The sequence below is a fragment of the Oncorhynchus tshawytscha genome, linkage group LG21 (assembly GCF_018296145.1).
Source record: "Oncorhynchus tshawytscha isolate Ot180627B linkage group LG21, Otsh_v2.0, whole genome shotgun sequence".
NCBI lineage: Eukaryota > Metazoa > Chordata > Actinopteri > Salmoniformes > Salmonidae > Oncorhynchus > Oncorhynchus tshawytscha.
The window spans coordinates 10,238,027-10,257,714 of NC_056449.1; the positions used below are offsets into that span (position 1 = coordinate 10,238,027).

The following is a 19,688-nucleotide window of genomic DNA, read 5'->3' on the forward strand; positions in this document are numbered from 1 at the left end:
ATTTGGGTTTATTCGCTGTCATAGCCGAAAAGTATTGACAAGGAGAAAATTGCAGCAACGTATCCGTGTCTCTCTCACTTTGTTGCCAACTATCAAGCCAGAATCGAATGAATGAACGTTAGCTTGTACATTTTTGGAAGAGGCATGAAAACAGGAAGTATGTTTCCATGAATTCATATATACTGGCATGGAGCACTTTCACACTGCGATGGTAAGGGAAGTAGTTTAGTTTACTCATAATAAAATGTAGGTAGTTGTAGTAAAGCGAGTGAGGCACTTCACAAGGCTGTTAATTACGCTACACCTCCCACCTGGCTTCGGTAAACAGCTGTGCACGCGCATGCATTCTATACTTAAGACTACTACTCCCTTTCCCTGCCCATAGCAGCACAAACAGTTAGAGAAACTCTTCAATGAACAAAGCTATGCACCAACTCTATCCTTGTGCTTTGAGCCTGACAATTGTACAATAGCCTATGACATGAGTGTGCCCGATAAAACCATAATTTGAGGCTTTTCCTAGCATGCATTTAGGCTTGTCTTATGCTATGGTAGAATAATATTGCCACTTGTTTCAAGGACCAAAATGGTCATGTGCACATCACATCTGATCAGTTTCTTAACATTTCATCACAACGGCTGTCTTGGTGAGGGTGTTAACTTGAAGCATCCCTGTTGTCAGACACAGAGAGGGCAGTGGGTCTGCTGAGACAGTACCAGGACAGTCTGAACAGTCCAGAGGAACAGGCCCTGAAGGCCAGTGTGGGGAAGGTCTCCACCATCTTCGGCAGCCAACTCTTTCATGCACTATTAGGTAAGACACAGAAAATACACATATTGAGGCTTTCACTATTATTATTTTATGAATAATGAACCCACAGGGCACAGACGTCTATTCCATGTTGGTTCAAGTCATTATATTGAAATGATGTGGAAACAACGTTGATTCAACTAGTGTGTGCCCAGTGGGAAGTCTCAGTCCAGCCCCACAACAATACAAGCAAATTATTTTTCAAATCACTATATTCTAAATCAATTAGTGTATTTAGTAACAAAACTCATCAAGAGATTTTTATTATTATACTAATGTCTCTGCTCATTATCTTTCTAATGAGAAAATTAGCGACTCACTAGTTGTTTTTGGTATAGGCTTGTTATTGCCTCTGGCCAAAGCTTCAGGATGTAGACAACCGGGTCAGGCTATATTAATTTGTATATTAAACTGAGCCTAAACATTTCTCAATTTAGTCCCATGAAAGAGGACTTTCAGTGGCCTCTCAAAAGGTTTGCTGTGTCCTATTAAATCCTATTAAACATGCCCATGACACAATGTACTCTATCTATGGGGCTGATCAAAAGCCCTCTCACAGGCAATCAGACAGCTCAGTTCAAACCTCTTTACTTTGTTATAGAGTTACACATTTTCAGTCGTTTATTTGCGCTGTAAAAGAGTTATACATTTTCAGTTGTTTATTTGCGCTGTTGGATGTCATCCTAACTTGATCAGGACCATCTCACAGAAAGGGTTATTATTAGATATGGTTCACTCACAGCAGCCAAAACACTGCTGTATGAGGTGTAAAAAGAGGATGTTACCAGTCCACAATAGCTTTTTCAATACTATGAATGTGCTTGACCTCACCACATCTATCATTTCCTAACTGGAACAATGACCTAAACTAACTCTTGAGTGTGTTGCAACGATACCTTAATAAGCAGTTAGGGCCCCAAAAGGGCTCCTGTGAAGCTACATTTCACATTCTTTTTACCCTGCAAAGGAGACAAGTGAGTTCAATTTAACCAATGCTTGAGTGGCCCCTCTAATTACCATGGCCATGCCTTAATGATGCTAGCCTGTGGGTTTGCCGCTACTGCTGCTCTACCCAGAGCTCTGGAGCCTCCATGGGGGATGGGTAACCATGGAGCAGGGTTGAAGACTAGAGAAAAGGGGAGTCTGAGGAGGCTGTCCACCCTGATTAGTGATCTCTCCAGATGTGGATGCCTGCCTGTCCAAACTAGTTGAACAAATACATTGATGATAATGTGCTATTAGCAAAACTATTGCTGTGGTTTAACTAGAAAAGTATGTTAATCACAACACAGACAATACAAGATACAATGCCTTGCGAAAGTATTCGGCCCCCTTGAACTTTGCGACCTTTTGCCACATTTCAGGCTTCAAACATAAAGATATAAAACTGTATTTTTTTGTGAAGAATCAACAACAAGTGGGACACAATCATGAAGTGGAACAACATTTATTGGATATTTCAAAACTTTTTAACAAATCAAAAACTGAAAAATTGGGCGTGCAAAATTATTCAGCCCCTTTACTTTCAGTGCAGCAAACTCTCTCCAGAAGTTCAGTGAGGATCTCTGAATGATCCAATGTTGACCTAAATGACTAATGATGATAAATACAATCCACCTGTGTGTAATCAAGTCTCTGTATAAATGCACCTGCACTGTGATAGTCTCAGAGGTCCGTTAAAAGCGCAGAGAGCATCATGAAGAACAAGGAACATACCAGGCAGGTCCGAGATACTGTTGTGAAGAAGTTTAAAGCCGGATTTGGATACAAAAACATTTCCCAAGCTTTAAACATCCGAAGGAGCACTGTGCAAGCGATAATATTGAAATGGAAGGAGTATCAGGCCACTGCAAATCTACCAAGACCTGGCCGTCCCTCTAAACTTTCAGCTCATACAAGGAGAAGACTGATCAGAGATGCAGCCAAGAGGCCCATGATCACTCTGGATGAACTGCAGAGATCTACAGCTGAGGTGGGAGACTCTGTCCATAGGACAACAATCAGTCGTATATTGCACAAATCTGGCCTTTATGGAAGAGTGGCAAGAAGAAAGCCATTTCTTAAAGATATCCATAAAAAGTGTTGTTTAAAGTTTGCCATAAGCCACCTGGGAGACACACCAAACATGTGGAAGAAGGTGCTCTGGTCAGATGAAACCAAAATGGAACTTTTTGGCAACAATGCAAAACGTTATGTTTGGCGTAAAAGCAACACAGCTTATCACCCTGAACACACCATCCCCACTGTCAAACATGGTGGTGGCAGCATCATGGTTTGGGCCTGCTTTTCTTCAGCAGGGACAGGGAAGATGGTTAAAATTGATGGGAAGATGGATGGAGCCAAATACAGGACCATTCTGGAAGAAAACCTGATGGAGTCTGCAAAAGACCTGAGACTGGGACAGAGATTTGTCTTCCAACAAGACAATGATCCAAAACATAAAGCAAAATCTACAATGGAATGGTTCACAAATAAACATATCCAGGTGTTAGAATGGCCAAGTCAAAGTCCAGACCTGAATCCAATCGAGAATCTGTGGAAAGAACTGAAAACTGCTGTTCACAAATGCTCTCCATCCAACCTCACTGAGCTCGAGCTGTTTTGCAAGGAGGAATGGGAAAAAATTTCAGTCTCTCGATGTGCAAAACTGATAGAGACATACCCCAAGCGTCTTACAGCTGTAATCGCAGCAAAAGGTGGCGCTACAATGTATTAACTTAAGGGGGCTGAATAATTTTGCACGCCCAATTTTTCAGTTTTTGATTTGTTAAAAAAGTTTGAAATATCCAATAAATGTCGTTCCACTTCATGATTGTGTCCCACTTGTTGTTGATTCTTCACAAAAAAATATAAAACTGTATCTTTATGTTTGAAGCCTGAAATGTGGCAAAAGGTCGCAAAGTTCAAGGGGGCCGAATACTTTCGCAAGGCACTGTATGTTGCTCTATCTGTCTTAAGGTTGAGTTGGTCAATATATCCAGTATTCAAAAGATGGCTTTGTAAACCACATACTCCCCTCCGTATGTATTTGGACAGTGAAATTTCTTGTGGTATAGGGGACACTTGCGTGCACTTGGCCAAAAGCCAGGGAAAATGCGGCAAATTCAAATAAAATTATATAAAAATCCAACTTTCATTAAATCACACATGTAAGATACTAAATTAAAGTTACACTCGTTGTCAATCCAGCCAACATGTCAGATTTTAAAAAGGCTTTTCGGCGAAAGCATAAGAAGCTATTTTCTGATGATAGCACAACAGTAAACAAACAGAGTAGCATATTTCAACCCTGCAGGCGCTACACAAAACGCAGAAATAAAATATAAAACATGCCTTACCTTTGACGAGCTTCTTTTGTTGGCACTCCAATATGTCCCATAAACATCACAATTGGTCCTTTTGTTTGATTAATTCCGTCCACATATATCCAAAATGTCCATTTTATTTGGCGCGTTTTGATCCAGAAAAAAACAACTTCCAAATTGCACAACGTCACTACAAAATATCTCAAGTTGCCTGTAAACTTTGCCAAAACATTTCAAACTTCTTTTGTAATACAACTTTAGGTATTTTTAAACGTTAATAATCGATCAAATTGAAGACGGGTCTATCTGTTTTCAATAGAGGACGAGAGGAAACTAAGGCTACTTTTCAAGTCTTGCGCACTCTCAACAGTGTTACCTTTTTCCAAGATGGCTGTACTTCTTCATTGCACAAAGGAATAACCTCAATTAGAAAAGACTGGTGACATCCAGTAGAAGCGGTAAGAACTGAAAACAAGTGCCAAAGAAATATCGTTTCCCAATGAGAACCCTTGAACAGACAGAGACCTCAAAAAAATAAATTCTGAACGGTTAGTCCTTGGGGTTTTGCCTTCTACATAAGTTCTGTTATACTCACATACATGATTCAAACAGTTTTTGAAACTTCAGAGTGTTTTCTATCCAAATCTACTAATAATATGCATATCTTATATTCTTGGCATGAGTAGCAGGAAGTTGAAATTGGGTACGCTATTTATCCAAAAGTGAAAATGCTGCCCCCTATACCTTAAGAAGTTAATTTGGCTTCAATACTCCAGCATTTTGGATTTGAGATCGAATAATAGTCAAGACCTCAAAATGATGAAAAAACACATGGAATCATGTCGTAACCAAAAAAGTATTAAACAAATCAAAGTATATTTTACATTCTCCAATGTAGCCACCCTTTGCCATGATGACCGCTTTGCACACTCTTGGCATTCTCCCAACCTGCTTCATGAGGAATACACAGTCTTGAAGTAGTTCCCACTTATACTGAGCAATAGTTGGCTGCTTTTCCTTCACTATGCGGTCCAACTCATCCCCAACCATCTCAATTGGGTCAAGGTTGGGTGATTGTGGAGGCCAGGTCATCTGAATCAGCACGCCATCACTCTCCTTGGTCAAATAGCCCTTACACAGCCTGGAGGTGTGTTGGGTCATTGTCCTATTGAAAAACAAATGATGGTCCCACTAAGGACGGACAAAGTTGAATTACTGTTTAACGGCCTTACTTTTCTCCACATCCCTCCCAAAAAATCAGATGTGTTATTTTTTGGGCGGTATATGCGGCGCGTTGTTTATAATGCACTGTCTGTTCTCCCTTGAGGATTTCTCAAGTTGATGTACAAGAAACCAAACAGCTTCAGATCACACGCTCAGATCATGTTCGATCCTCCGGTTGGACAGTGAAACACACACGCTCGCAACCTCAGGCGACGTGCAGATGTTTCATTTCTCTCTCATGCTGTCATGGCTGAAGCCAAAGCAAATTCCTACTATTTATGGACAGTGGGGAGAACAAGTATTTAATACATTGCCGATTTTGCAGGTTTTCCTACTTAAAAGCATGTCGAGGTCTGTCATTTTTATCATAGGTACACTTCAACTGTGAGAGACGGAATCTAAAACAAAAATCCAGAAAATCACATTGTATGATTTAAGTAATTAATTAGCATTTTATTGTATGACATAAGTATTTGATCACCTACCAACCAGTAAGAATTCCGGCTCTCACAGACCTGTTAGTTTTTCTTTAAGAAGCCCTCCTGTTCGCCACTCATTACCTGTATTAACTGCACCTGTTTGAACTCGTTACCTGTATAAAAGACACCTGTCCACACACTCAATCAAACAGACTACAACCTCTCCACAATGGCCAAGACCAGCGAGCTGTGTAAGGACATCGGGGATAAAATTGCAGCTTGGTGAGAAGGCAACAACTGTTGGCGCAATTATTAGAAAATGAAAGAAGTTCAAGATGACTGTCAATCACCCTCGGTCTGGGGCTCCATGCAAGATCTCACCTCGTGGGGCATCAATGATCATGAGGAAGGTGAGGGATCAGCCCAGAACTACACGGCAGGACCTGAAGAGAGCTGGGACCACAATCTCAAAGAAAACCATTAGTAACACACTACGCCGTCATGGATTAAAATCCTGCAGCGCACGCAAGGTCCGCCTGCTCAAGCCAGCGCTTGAAAAAAATAGAGCTTTTTGGTCTAAACTCCACTCGCCATGTTTGGAGGAAGAAGAAGGATGAGTACAACCCCAAGAACACCATCCCAACCGTGAAGCATGGAGGTGGAAATATCATTCTTTGGGGATGCTTTTCTGCAAAGGGGACAGGACGACTGCACCGTATTGAGGGGAGGATGGATGGGGCCATGTATCGCGAGATCTTGGCCAACAACCTCCTTCCTTCAGTAAGAGCATTGAAGATGGGTCGTGGCTGGGTCTTCCAGCATGACAACGACCTGAAACACACAGCCAGGGCAACTAAGGAGTGGCTCCGTAAGAAGCATCTCAAGGTCCTGGAGTGGCCTAGCCAGTCTCCAGACCTGAACCCAATAGAAAATCTTTGGAGGGAGCTGAAATTCCATGTTGCCCAGTGACAGCCCAGAAACCTGAAGGATCTGGAGAAGGTCTGTATGGAGGAGTGGGCCAAAATCCCTGCTGCAGTGTGTGCAAACCTGGTCAAGAACTACAGGAAACCTATGATCTCTGTAATTGCAAACAAAGGTTTCTGTACCAAATATTAAGTTCTGCTTTTCTGATGTATCAAATACTTATGTCATGCAATAAAATACAAATTAATTACTTAAAAATCATACAATGTGATTTTTCTGGATTTTTATTTTAGATTCCGTCTCTCACAGTTGAAGTGTACCTATGATAAAAATTACAGACCTCTACATGCTTTGTAAGTAGGAAACACTGCCGATTTTGCAGGTTATCAAATACTTGTTCTCCTCACTGTATCTAGGTTCAATGTGGGACGTCCCTCATTATAAACAAACAGTTGATAAATTCATGGTTAACGCATCATTTTCAGATCTAATAGAATCGGTTAATAGACAAAACAACAATGTCATTGAACCAATTGACTGGCCAGAGATCAGGGCATTCATCAGCAAAGACGCAGTGCAAGCTGATAGTATTTTGGATACCAAATTGAAGTCAAAATCATTCATGAAATTTAAGTGTGTCAGCTGTATGGTGATTTTACCAGTAGTAGTAGAACAACTGATAACATCAAGACGGAATGCGTTTGAAGTGATGGTGCACCGCCGAGAACAGCTAGCATGTTCAGCAAAGTACATCGCCAGTAGCATGCACAAACTTCGTGCAAGTCAGCAGCTCCACAAGGATGTGATCGACTGTCTCCAAAGGTTGTGCTTTTCGTGGCAACCAGACGAGACAATCTAAGGAGGATGCGGTGAGAAAAGTGACTGGGCTCGAATTTAGTCAAGCTTTCTCTATATAGATTGATGCTTCTACTTGTGCATGTTATAAACACATTTATTATTTGGATGATGATAAGCTATACTCTATGGTTGGATTTATGCATTTTTTCCAATGCTACATTAATTTGGCAGACGGAACTTGATTGACCCTCTTTCTACAAGGCCTAATCATATTTGTATGAATATTTTGTTAACGCCAGTAGGCTATAGAGATGCATTCAAATCTAATTTTATTTGTCACATGCTCCGAATACTACAGGTGTAGACCTTACAGTGAAATGCTTACTTACAAGCCCTTAAAACAATGCAGTTTTAAGAAAAATAAGTGCTAGGTAAAAAATAGAGAAGTAAGAAATAAAAATAACAAATAATTAAAGAGCAGCTGTAAAATAACAGTAGCGAGGCTACTTTTCCTTCCAGTTCTCTGCTGCCAATGACTGGAACGAACTGCAAAAATCGCTGAAGCTGGAGACTCTTACTTATTTTCCACCATAACTTGCAAATAAATTCATTAAAAATCCTACAATGTGATTTTCTGGATTTTATTTTCTCATTTTGTCTGTCATAGTTGAAGTGTACCTATGCTGAAAATTACAGGCCTCTCATCTTTTTAAGTGGGAGAACTTGCACAATTGGTGGCTGACTAAATAATTTTTTGCCCCACTGTATCTCCCTCACTAACTTCAAGCACCAGCTGTCAGAGCAGCTCACAGATCATTGCACCTGTACATAGCCCGTCAAACTACCTCATCCCCACAATATATTTATTTACTAATTTATTTTGCTCCTTTGCACCCCAGTATCTTTACTTGCACATTCATCTTCTGCACATCTATCACTCCAGTGTTTAATTGCTATATTGTAATTACCTCGCCACTATGGCCTATTTTATTGCCTTACCTCCCTTATCTTAAGTAATTTGCACACACTGTATACAGTGCCTTGCGAAAGTATTCGGCCCCCTTGAACTTTGCGACCTTTTGCCACATTTCAGGCTTCAAACATAAAGATATAAAACTGTATTTTTTTGTGAAGAATCAACAACAAGTGGGACACAATCATGAAGTGGAACGACATTTATTGGATATTTCAAACTTTTTTAACAAATCAAAAACTGAAAAATTGGGCGTGCAAAATTATGTACAAAATAAGTTTCAAATAACGTGAAAAAACACATACAATAGCAGAATTGGTTAAGAGCTCGTAAAAAGCCAGCCATCTCCTTCGGTGTCATTTAGATAGATCCTCAGGTAATGAACTCATTATTATACAACATTTTAATTTTATTACAATTATTTATTGTCAATCATTCTTGAATTAGAATTTGTTTTAAATAGTCAACTTTATTACCCTATATATACATCACATTGAATTACGAGATTGGATTGCACTTTTTAACAGGAATAAAGAACCTGTCACAAGTTATACCTCCCAATGTGTTGAATTTCTCATGGTTATAACAACATTGTAACATCAGCATTCTTTTAAAGAAGAATAGTGTAGGTTTTAGAATGGAATAATATAACTCTTGAAGCTCACGTTAGGCCTAGAGCCTGCATAAGTGCTTAGCACACTGTGGTAGTACTGTTATTCCTTATCCAATTCATGACTTTTTTTTCTTCTTTTTTTTTCTCGCTCGCTCGCCTCACTTTTCTGGGGGGAAAATCTGTTTAAAAGCGAAATTTTGTCTGGCCTGAGGGCAGACCAGATGGGATGGCGTATCTCTGCAGAATGCTATGGTAGCCATGCTGGTTAAGTGTGCCTTGAATTCTAAATAAATCACTGACAGTGTCATCAGCAAATCACCCCCAAACGATCACACTTCCTCCTCCATGCTTCACGGTGGGAACCACACATGCGGAGATCATCAGTTTACCTACTCAGCGTCTCACAAACACACAGCCATTGGGACCAAACATTTTTAAATTTGGACTCATCAGACCAAAGGACAGATTTCCACCGGTCTATTGTCCATTGCTCATGTTTCTTGGTCCAAGCAAGTCTCTTCTTCTTATTGGTGTCCTTTAGTAGTAGTTTCTTTGCAGCAATTCAACCATGAAGGCCTGATTCACACAGTCTCCTCTGAACAGTTGATGTTGAAATGTGTCTGTTACTTGAACTCTATGAAGCACTTATGTGGGCTGCAATCTGAGGTGCAGTTAACTCTAATGAACTTGTCCTCTGCAGCAGAGGTAACTCTGGGTCTTCCTTTCCTGTGGCGGTCCCCATGAGAGCCATTTTCATCATAGTGCTTGATGGTTTTTGCGTCTGCACGAGTTCTTGAAATGTTCAGATAATGTTCCATTATCCCAGAAACCCTAGACCTACACCAATTTGCATACTGCCCCAAAAGACCACAAATTATGCAATCTCTATTGCACTCAACACAGCTCTTTCCCACCTGGACAAAAGGAACACCTATGTGAGAATGCTATTCATTGAATACAGCTCAGCATTCAACACCATAGTGCCCTCAAAGCTCACCACTAAGCTAAGGCCCCTGGGACTAAACACCTCCCTCTGTAACTGGATCCTGGACTTCCTGACGGGCCGCCCCCAGGTGGTAAGGGTAGGGAACAACACATCCGCCACGCTGATCCTCAACACGGTGCTCAGTCCCCTCCTGTACTCTCTGTTCACTCATGACAGCATGGTCTGCCACAACTCCAATACCGTCATCAAGTTTGCCGATGACACAACAGTAGTAGCCCTCATCACAACAAATACGAGACACCCTATAGGGAGGAGGTCAGAGACCTGGCCGTGTGGTGCCAGGACAACAACCTCTCCTTCAACGTGATCAAGACAAAGGAGTGATTGTGGACTACAGGAAAAGGAGGACCGAGCACGCCCCCATTCTCATCGAGGGGGCTGTAGTGGAGCAGGTTGAGAGCTTCAAGTTCCTTGGTGTCCACATCACCAACAAACTATCATGTTCCAAACACACTAAGACAGTCGTGAAGAGGGCACAAAAAAGCATATTCCCCCTCAGGAGACTGAAAATATTTGGCATGGTTCCTCCGATCCTCAAAAGGTTCTACAGCTGCACCACCGAGAGCCAGCCTGACTGGTTGCATCACTGCCTGGTATGGCAACTGCTCGGCCTCCAACCGCAAGGCACTACAGAGGGTGGTGCGTACAGCCCAGTACATCACTGGGGCCAAGCTTCCTACCATCCGGGACTTCTATACCAGGCAGTGTCAGAGGAAGGCCCTAAAAATTGTCAAAGACTCCAGCCACCCTAGTCATTGGCTGTTCTATCTGCTATCGCACAGCAAGCGGTACCGGAGCGCCCAGTCTAAGTCCAAAAGGCTTCTTAGCAGCTTCTACCCCCAAGCCATAAGACTCCTGAACAGCTAATCAAATGGCTACCCAGACTCCTCTGTTACACTGCTGCTACTCTCTGTTTATAATTTATGCATAGTCACTTTAACTCTACTTACGTGTACATATTACCTCAATTACCTCGACTAACCGGTGCCCCCGCACATTGACTCTGTACCGGTACCCCCTGTGTATAGCCTTGCTTGTTATTTTACTGCTGCTGTTTTAATTATTTGTTACTTTTATTTTCAATTTTTTTACTCAACACTTTTTTCTTCTTAACGTCTTAAAGCATTGTTGGTTAAGGGCTTGTAAGTAAGCATTTCACTGTAAGGTTTACACCTGTTTTATTTGGTGCATGTGACAAATAATATTTGATTTGATATTGACTAACCTTTATGTCTTCAAGTAATGATGGACTGTCATCACTCTTTGCTTATTTGTGCTGTTCTTGCCATAATATGGACATGGTCTTTTACCAAATAGGGCTATCTTCTGTATACCATCCCTGCCTTGTCACAACACAACTGATTGTCTCAAATGCTTTAAGGACAGAAATTCCACAAACTAACTTTTACAAATATTTATGACACCTTCAAATGGGGGGCACTAGATAAATAAAGTGCATTCATTTCAAAATGGTTAAACCGATATGTATGAATTTACACTCATTTAAAAGGGGACATTTTGTAAAGGGAAAGAGAAAGGGGGATACCTAGTCAGTTGTACAACTGACTGCATTCAGCTGAAATGTGCCTACCATATTTAACCTAATCTCTCTGAATCAGAGAGGTGCAGGGGGCTGCTTTAATTGACATCCACATCATCAGCGCCCGACTTATTGTCATGTAAAACATTTGATCTCAAATCCAAAATGCTGGAGTATATCGCCAAATTATAAGTTTTAGCTTCCCTGTCCAAATAAATACATAGGGGGGTGTATGACTATCCCAACAGTTTAGGTCTGATATACTAAAGGGTAGGTTGGGCTGCAGTGAAGGGGATCAGGGTTCCAAGCATTCCATACGGAAGAGTCTGGATCCCAGGGCAGGAATGTGCAGCAAAAGGCTGGGGCTGGAGGTATGGTAAAGTAGAGTTATGTAGATGTAAAAACAAACAGCTCATGGCTGCCGTGCCGTGTCATCCTCACCCCCTGTTTCTCTTGGCCTGCGTGACTGATCTGAGTTCAGCCTGAGGATATAGCCGAGAGAGTCTGTGTGAGAGAGTGTCTCAGGTGCAGGGGCAGAGCAGGGTCAAACGAGGCCGGATTCTCTACTCAACATGTGGTTTTAATCATCAGCCTAGGCACATGGGAGGTGCTGAACGTTTCCACAGCAAATGAGAATACGGGGTAACTCATCGCATTAGCCTCCCAGATGCTCTCTGTTGTTTGCATTCATGGGCCGGGATTCGTGTGCCCTGGGGAAGTTTGGGATTTTTGTGTTGCTACTGTCGCTACTGTACCTTTTTGAAAATAGGTAGAAGGGCTTTGCTTAGGCTACTTGTTGTAGTGTCATTGTTGTAGTGGTGGGGGTATTTTTGCACTGGCTGTATTTGTGTTGTTGCAATTGTATTGCTACTGGTATGCTCTGCCACAGTGGGAACATTTGTAAATTAACAGCATTGGCACAATGTTAAAGAAGGTATGGTGATCGTGAATGACAACAGGCATGACTGGTGCAAAAAGTGTTCATGAGTTCAGTTGTGAGCAGCATTGAACAGTTTAATGTGTGAATGAATGGGAGTCCCCTTGCCTGGAATGCACTGTAGGAAGTTGGAGAGCTGAGCACTTGATTGGATGTCTGCATGGTTGCACAATCATGAACAAAGTTAGCCTTGACTGAGGACTCATATCTTTGTTCCCCAACATGCAAACATGCAGGAAGTTGGGCATACCCACACACAACACTCCCACAAATGGTGGAGCAGGAGATTATGGGGAGGGGGGCTTTAATTCGGACCCAATTTTTGCTGAATGTAGATTGTAGTGAGCGGAGTGTCTGTCTGTCGCTTATTGTCATCCCATGGAAAACACTCTGGGGCAAATTCTTTTTGGGCTTATTCATCCAGAACAGGCTATGAGTGGAAAGAGGACTCCAGTACACTTGAATAGGTCTGCTGCAAATAGAGGGGGGTCTAACGTCAGTGTATTCCTTACTCCCTATAATACACATACACACACACACACAGTAATTTCACATAAATTTAACAATTTACACAAGTATGATAATACTTATGCAGTAATTTTCTCTCAATTACTTTGGACAAGTAATCAGGACAAGTTATGTGTTTGCATGGTTTATACAACCTTTACAAAAAAATACATGAAAAAGTCATGTGTGAACACAACACACGTGTGAACAAATCACATGAAAAATATCACATGATTCCACAATTTTTTAAAAAATGTTTAGATAAGTGGACATGTGGTTTTCAGAATGTGGTTTTCAAAATGTGGCTTTTCAGAATTTTCACATGTTAATTTTTCACTTTTCAATCATGAAGGAAAAAAATCCCCACTTTTTTTTTGTTATACACGTTTTTTATTTTTCACTTTTTTTGTTGTTTTTATCACTTCCAGCTACGTCTTGTTTCCTATCCAGGGACCAGCGAGGACTGACCTTGCTTAGCTTCAGAGGCAAACCAGCAGTGGGATACAGGGTGCTATGTTGCTGGAATGAATGTGCCAAAAGTTGCATTGAATGCAAAGGCCAGGTTAACATAACCAAAGAGGCAGACTTGTATTTAATCATGTTATCATTTGTTCTCACATTTCAAAATTATTTCCGTGCAATGTTTTGTTATCGATACTTTTGGGTTGATGGTTTGCTTTCAATATCATTATTTTTGTTTGCGATACTACAAATGTTCTTGACTTCAGAAGATTTGCTTGATATTAATGGCACAAAAGTAACTCACTCACTAAAGGATTGCACCATATAATAAAACTATTACTCTATAAAATATGTTTAACAGGCAGTGACCTTCGTACAGCAGAACTATGCCATTGCCATTTGAACATGATCCATTATCCTGCCCCCAAAACATTTATTCTGTCCACTGTTCCGTGAATGTCGCGCAAAATCGCACCCTTGTCCGGCATTTTAGATTTTTAGATGTGGTCACCCTTATTCCACCAGTGAAAACATTGTTTCTGCAACATGTTAACACCATCTTTTCACATGTGTAGACCTCTCGGCTACTGGCCCAACGCTCCCAACCGCCAGGCTACCTGCCACCCCCAACCATCCAAGCAAACGCTCCTAGTCGCCCAAAATTCAATTTTCATGCAATTGATTTTCACATGTGAACTTGAAATTCCACATGCGAAAGTGAGATTTTCAAATGTGGAGTTTGTTTACATAAGAAACTTCAAATGATTTTCACATTTGAAAATGCAATTCCAACTTGTTAAAGTGAGATTTTCACATGTGAATATTTTTCATGTGAAGCTGTATATCCCATTTCCAAATTTTTAACATGTGAAACTGCAATTCAAATGTGAGGTGAAAACAAGTTATTTTCCTCACGTGAAAATGTGGTGTTAACATGTGAATTATAAATTGAATTACATGTGAAAATACAGTTTTATGTGTGAAATTTAAGCTCTTTCACATCTGAAAATTTCATTCCACATTTTTTGTAAGGTAATTCTTATAACAAAGCCAAATACTACATTGTAAAATCACAGGACTATGTAATTGTGTATGTGTGTGTGCGGGCCTCTAACCAGCTGGGCTGCAAAACGCTCTGCCTACAGACGGCTCCACTCCTACACACTCAGACACTCTTATACAGTGATGAGTCACATGCCCCCTTCTTCCACATTTGTTCCCACTCCACCCTGTTGGGATACACCGACCACATACACACACACACTCACCGAGGACATACCGGTACATACAGTGCCTTCACTCCTTCACACAGATATTTGTACACACAATTATACATTTCAAGTACATGATGATCTTTCTACACATTTGTTTCCATCACTGTGTCCTGACATTGAACCTAAGAAAGTTGTAGCATAGCCGAGCTCTTAAGAGAACAGCGACCTCTTTATGTCTATAGTTCAGCAAGAGGGCCAGTGTGTGACATCAGCATCAATGTCTCCCTGTATTCTCATCAAGTGGCTGCCAGTCAATAGGTGACCACAAGACACAGCAGCTTAAAGACATGTGCCGGAACATAGTCGACCACGAAGTATTTTTTTAAACCTCCTGCATTGGGCTGGATGTGTCAATGTGTGGTTAATACATGCATAATCTATGAGCAGAATTACTGTCTTAGCCACGAAATCTCTAGTTTGAAAGTGACAATTTTTATGGAATCTGTGCTGCGCCATTTACCCTACATTTTCCCCCATGTGGGCCAGCCCCCTAGCAATTCGAGTTCTAGCCAATGAGCTTCAGTCCCTCACCATTTGAGTGACAGCTAGCAAGATGCACAAACAGCAGAGCGAGAGCGAGAGAGCAATTACATGGTGCACATATGTGACGTAGTATGTAATTTTCAGGGACGCTTGTGAGCGCTACTTTCAACTACTGGCTAAAAAGTATACAAAAGTACTGGAGAATCTCTTTAATGACCTGAGATGTAATGAAGGGAGACAAGAGGGGGAGAGGGAGGGGGGGATCAGTGTTTAAGAAACTAAATTAAAGAAGGAGGATGAGTTGAGAAAGGGAAGGCGATGGGCCGGAGGTAATTGTAGGGGAGTGAGCAGGATTTGGGAGGATGAGAGCTGGCAGAGCTGGCCACGGTGGTATAGAGCTGGCCACAGTGGGAAAACAGCATGGCCTAGTGGTGATGGACTGACAGAGAACTTGGACTCATCCTTCTCTTATGTTATAGAGGTAAAGCCAGTAGTTTTTCCAGACCATGTGATCTAACACCTACAGTGCCTTCAGAAAGTATTCTTACCCCTTGACTTATTCCGTATTTTGTTGTTACAGCCTGAATTCAAAATGTATTAAATATTTTGAAAATATTTTTAGAAAGTTTTGCAAATGTATTGAAAATGAAATACGGAAATATTTAATTCACAAGTATTCACACCCCTGAGTCAATACTTTGTAGAAGCACCTTTGGCAGCGATTACAGCTGTGAGTCTTTCTGGGTAAGTCTCTAAGATCTTTCCACACATGGGTGTGCAACATTTGCCTATTATTCTTTTGAAAATTCTTCAAGATCTGTAAAACTTGTTGTTGGTCATTGCTAGATAACCATTTTCAGGTCGTGCCATAGATTTTCAAGTAGATTTAAGTCACAACTGTAACTCGGGCCACTCAGGAACATTCACTGTCTTCTTGGTAAGCAACTCCAGTGTAGACTTGGCCTTGTGTTTTAGCTTATTGTCCTACTGAAAGGTGAATTCGTCTCTATGGTGTAAAGCAGACTGAACCAGGTTTTTCTGTAGGATTTTGCCTGTGCTTAGCTCCATTCCATACTTTTTTTATCCTGAAAAACTCCCCAGTCCTTAATGATTACAAGCATACCCATAACATGATGCAGTCACTGCTAGGTGTGAAAATATGGCAAATTATACTCAGTAATGTTTTTTTTTGGATTTGCCCCAAACATAACACTCTGTATTTAGGACAAAAAAAATGAATTGCTTTGCCACATTTGTTAGCATTTTTTTAGTGCCTTGTTGCAAACAGGATGCATGTTTTGGAATATTTTTAATCTGTACAGGCTTCCTTCTTTTCACTCAGTCAATTAGGTTAGTATTTTGTTGATCCTTCCTCAGAGTTGAATGGCTGTGAAAAAAAAACTACAACTAAACCGTTTTAAAGTCACAATTGGCTTCATGGTGAAAAATCCCTGAGCGGTTTCCTTCCTTTCCGGCAACTGAGTTAGGAAGGACGCCTGTATCTTTGTAGTGACTGGATGTATTGATACACCATCGAAAGTGTAATTATTAACTTCACCATGCTATATTTAATCCATTTTAAATTCAAGCGGTAACACAACAACATTTGGAAAGGGGTATGAGTATTTTCTGAAGGCACTGTAGTTATAGGCCATAGACAGACAGTCCAACATCTTCATTCTATGCCCTTCGTTCAGATGGGGTATTTGTAGAGAAATCTACCTCATCTAATTTAGGCTAAACTCATTTACATAGGAGGCAGAGTGCTGATCTCTATTAGACCATACAAAGGATAACTTGTTATTGAAGTTGGGGCTGTTTGGACATTGACTTAATGATCAACTCTCCAGTCAAGATTTGAGTCATACCACAACATTTAGAAAACTTAACTGCATAGTAGTGAACAGATGCACACTGTAGAAAACAAGCAACATTCAGTGTTTTAATGATACATTATCTATGGGATATTTTTGTGGATTGTCATTCCAGTACTCGTATCCCGGGGGACCATGGACTTTATTTCTATGACTTGTTGTTTACTTAATTCCTTGCAGATATCCAAGAATGTTACAAGGTGACCCTGCAACTGAACACAACACAGAACGGTGTGAAGAAGGCCAGTGCTGAGGATGCGGAGGAGGTGAGAAACTTAAGAGAAAGGCCCGCTTCACTTTATCAGTCAAACTGTACACAATACAAAAATATGTAAACCGGATACCAGTTGTATGCCTTTACAAATACTCTATACATCTCACATAATGCACAAAATACTGTAGCAATCCTCACTTATATGAGCCACGTTACAATTCTCACCAAGTGGTTAAGCCTATTGGCGCGATGCGTAGGGTGTTTGCTTTTTACACCATTTGCTACATTGGTGTCAGAAGTGAGGAGAGAGGGGGGAGAGAGAGAAAGTAGCGGTTGTCTGGGAGAGATGGATAGAGAGTGAGTGATGCGCAGAGAGAGTGAGAGAGAAAGTAGTTGTTGTCTGGGAGTGATAGATGAAGACAGACACCACAGCAGTAGTCAGTTCAGCAATGGTAACACCATGTGCTCATCAGTGGGCTGCTGATAACAATGTCACCCAGTCCTTACATTACAAGTGGTTGCAATCAAATCACATGGTCACTGACAGTAATATTTATAAACAAGCTCTGAAAAATAACCACTGAAAATTTTGGTAGAAAGCAGTGTAGGCTCCTCAGAGGAGGAAGGGGAGGACCAATGTAAATAGTGAAACATTACAAAAGTATATTCACGTCACCAAATAACTGATTAAAACCCACTGTTTTGCAATTAAGGTCTACAGTAGCCTCAACAGCATCTTCTGGCTATATTGACTTCAATACAAACCTAGGAGGCTCATGGTTCTCATCCCCTTCCATAGACTTACACAGTAATTATAACGACTTCCGGAGGATGGCCTCCAACCTATCAGAGCTCTTTCAGCATGAACTGATATGTTGTCCATCCAATCAAAGAATCAGAGAATGAAAGCATAAGCTACAGCTAGCTAGCACTGCAGTGCATAAAGTGTGGTGGGTAGTTGACTCAATGAGAAAGACTATAGTTGAAAAGTTTTGAACAAATTAATGTTTTCAAAAAATATGGACAAGCAGCATAGAGAGAGCGAGCTCGCTATATTTTGTTGTATTTTTTTATTCTTAGTTAACCTTTCACTTACAGTACTTCGCTAGCTAATTTAGCCGACTCAACAACCTGACTCATACAGAGAGGAATGCTATTTATGTTAGCTAGCTGGCTAAGGCTATCCAACACTGCAACTCTTCCAAGTCAAGGTGAACTTTCGGTTGTATTAATTTAATGCCACCGGGGCCCGCCGCTGTAACTGCTAAACTTCTTGCTGTATTGCGTGATTGCACACATGGATTGAATTGTGGGTTTACTAACGCGTTAGTTCTAGTAGGTATGTTGACGATGATGTTAGCTAATATGGTGCCAACGATGTAGGCTGTGAAGCGGTTAGCAGTTATGATATGAAGGTTTGGCTTGGAAAGGTTGTTTTGCCTGGTCACAACTGATGTGTTGTCCACTGAAGTCCAAAAAGCCAAGGGAAAAGGTGAGAGGAGGAGAGAAAGAATTACACAACGATCAAAGTGATTATGCTGTATGTGGCTGCTATGTAAATGAACTATGTGTGCGGGTGATCAGGGGCGTATTCATTCTGACGATTCTGTTGCAAAACATTTATTAAGCGTACGCAAACGCAACGAAATGGGGAAAGAAACACACCTTTCTATATAAGGTCCCACAGTTGACAGTGCATGTCAGAGCAGAAACTATACCATGAAGTCCAAGGAATCAAATCCAATCACATTTTATTAGTCACATGCGCCCAATACAACAGGTGTAGACCTTACAGTGAAATGCTTACCTACGAGCCCCTAACCAACAATGCAGTTTAAAATATACGGATAAGAATCAGAAATAAAAGTAACAAGAAATTAAAGAGCAGCAGTAAAATAACAATAGTGAGACTATATACAAGGGGGTACCAGTACAGAGTCAATGTGCGGGGGCACTGGTTTGTTAAGGTAATATTTACATGTAGGTAGAGTTATTAAAGTGACTGCATAGATGATAACAACGGAGGGTAGCAGCGGTGTAAAAGAGGGGGAGGAGGGGGGCAATGCATATAGTCTGGCTAGCCATTTGATTAGGTGTTCAGGAGTCTTATGGTTTGTGGGTAGAAGCTGTTTAGAAGCCTCTTGGACCTAGACTTGGCACTCCGGTACCCCTTGCCATGCGGTAGCAGAGAGAGCAGTCTATGACTAGGGTGGCTGGAGTCTTTGACAATTTTTAGGGCCTTACTCTGACACCACCTGGTATAGAGGTCCTGAGTGGCAGGAAGCTTGGCCCCAGTGAAGTACTGGGCCATACGCACCACCCTC

At 41.1% G+C, this 19,688-nt stretch overlaps 1 protein-coding gene across 5 annotated transcripts in view; it reads left to right on the forward strand.

Moving 5' to 3' along the window:
• LOC112220888 (disks large homolog 3) overlaps window positions 1-19,688 on the forward strand; it is a 148,031-nt gene that overhangs the window by 573 nt on the left and 127,770 nt on the right. For 4 of the 5 annotated variants that reach the window (XM_042303075.1, XM_042303072.1, XM_042303074.1 and 1 more), the window contains exons 2-3: window positions 683-814; window positions 17,331-17,416. In XM_042303075.1, coding sequence (XP_042159009.1) covers window positions 683-814; window positions 17,331-17,416 — 218 coding nt within the window. The remainder of the gene's footprint in view (window positions 1-682; window positions 815-17,330; window positions 17,417-19,688) is intronic. The other variant, XM_042303073.1, reaches the window with a different exon arrangement.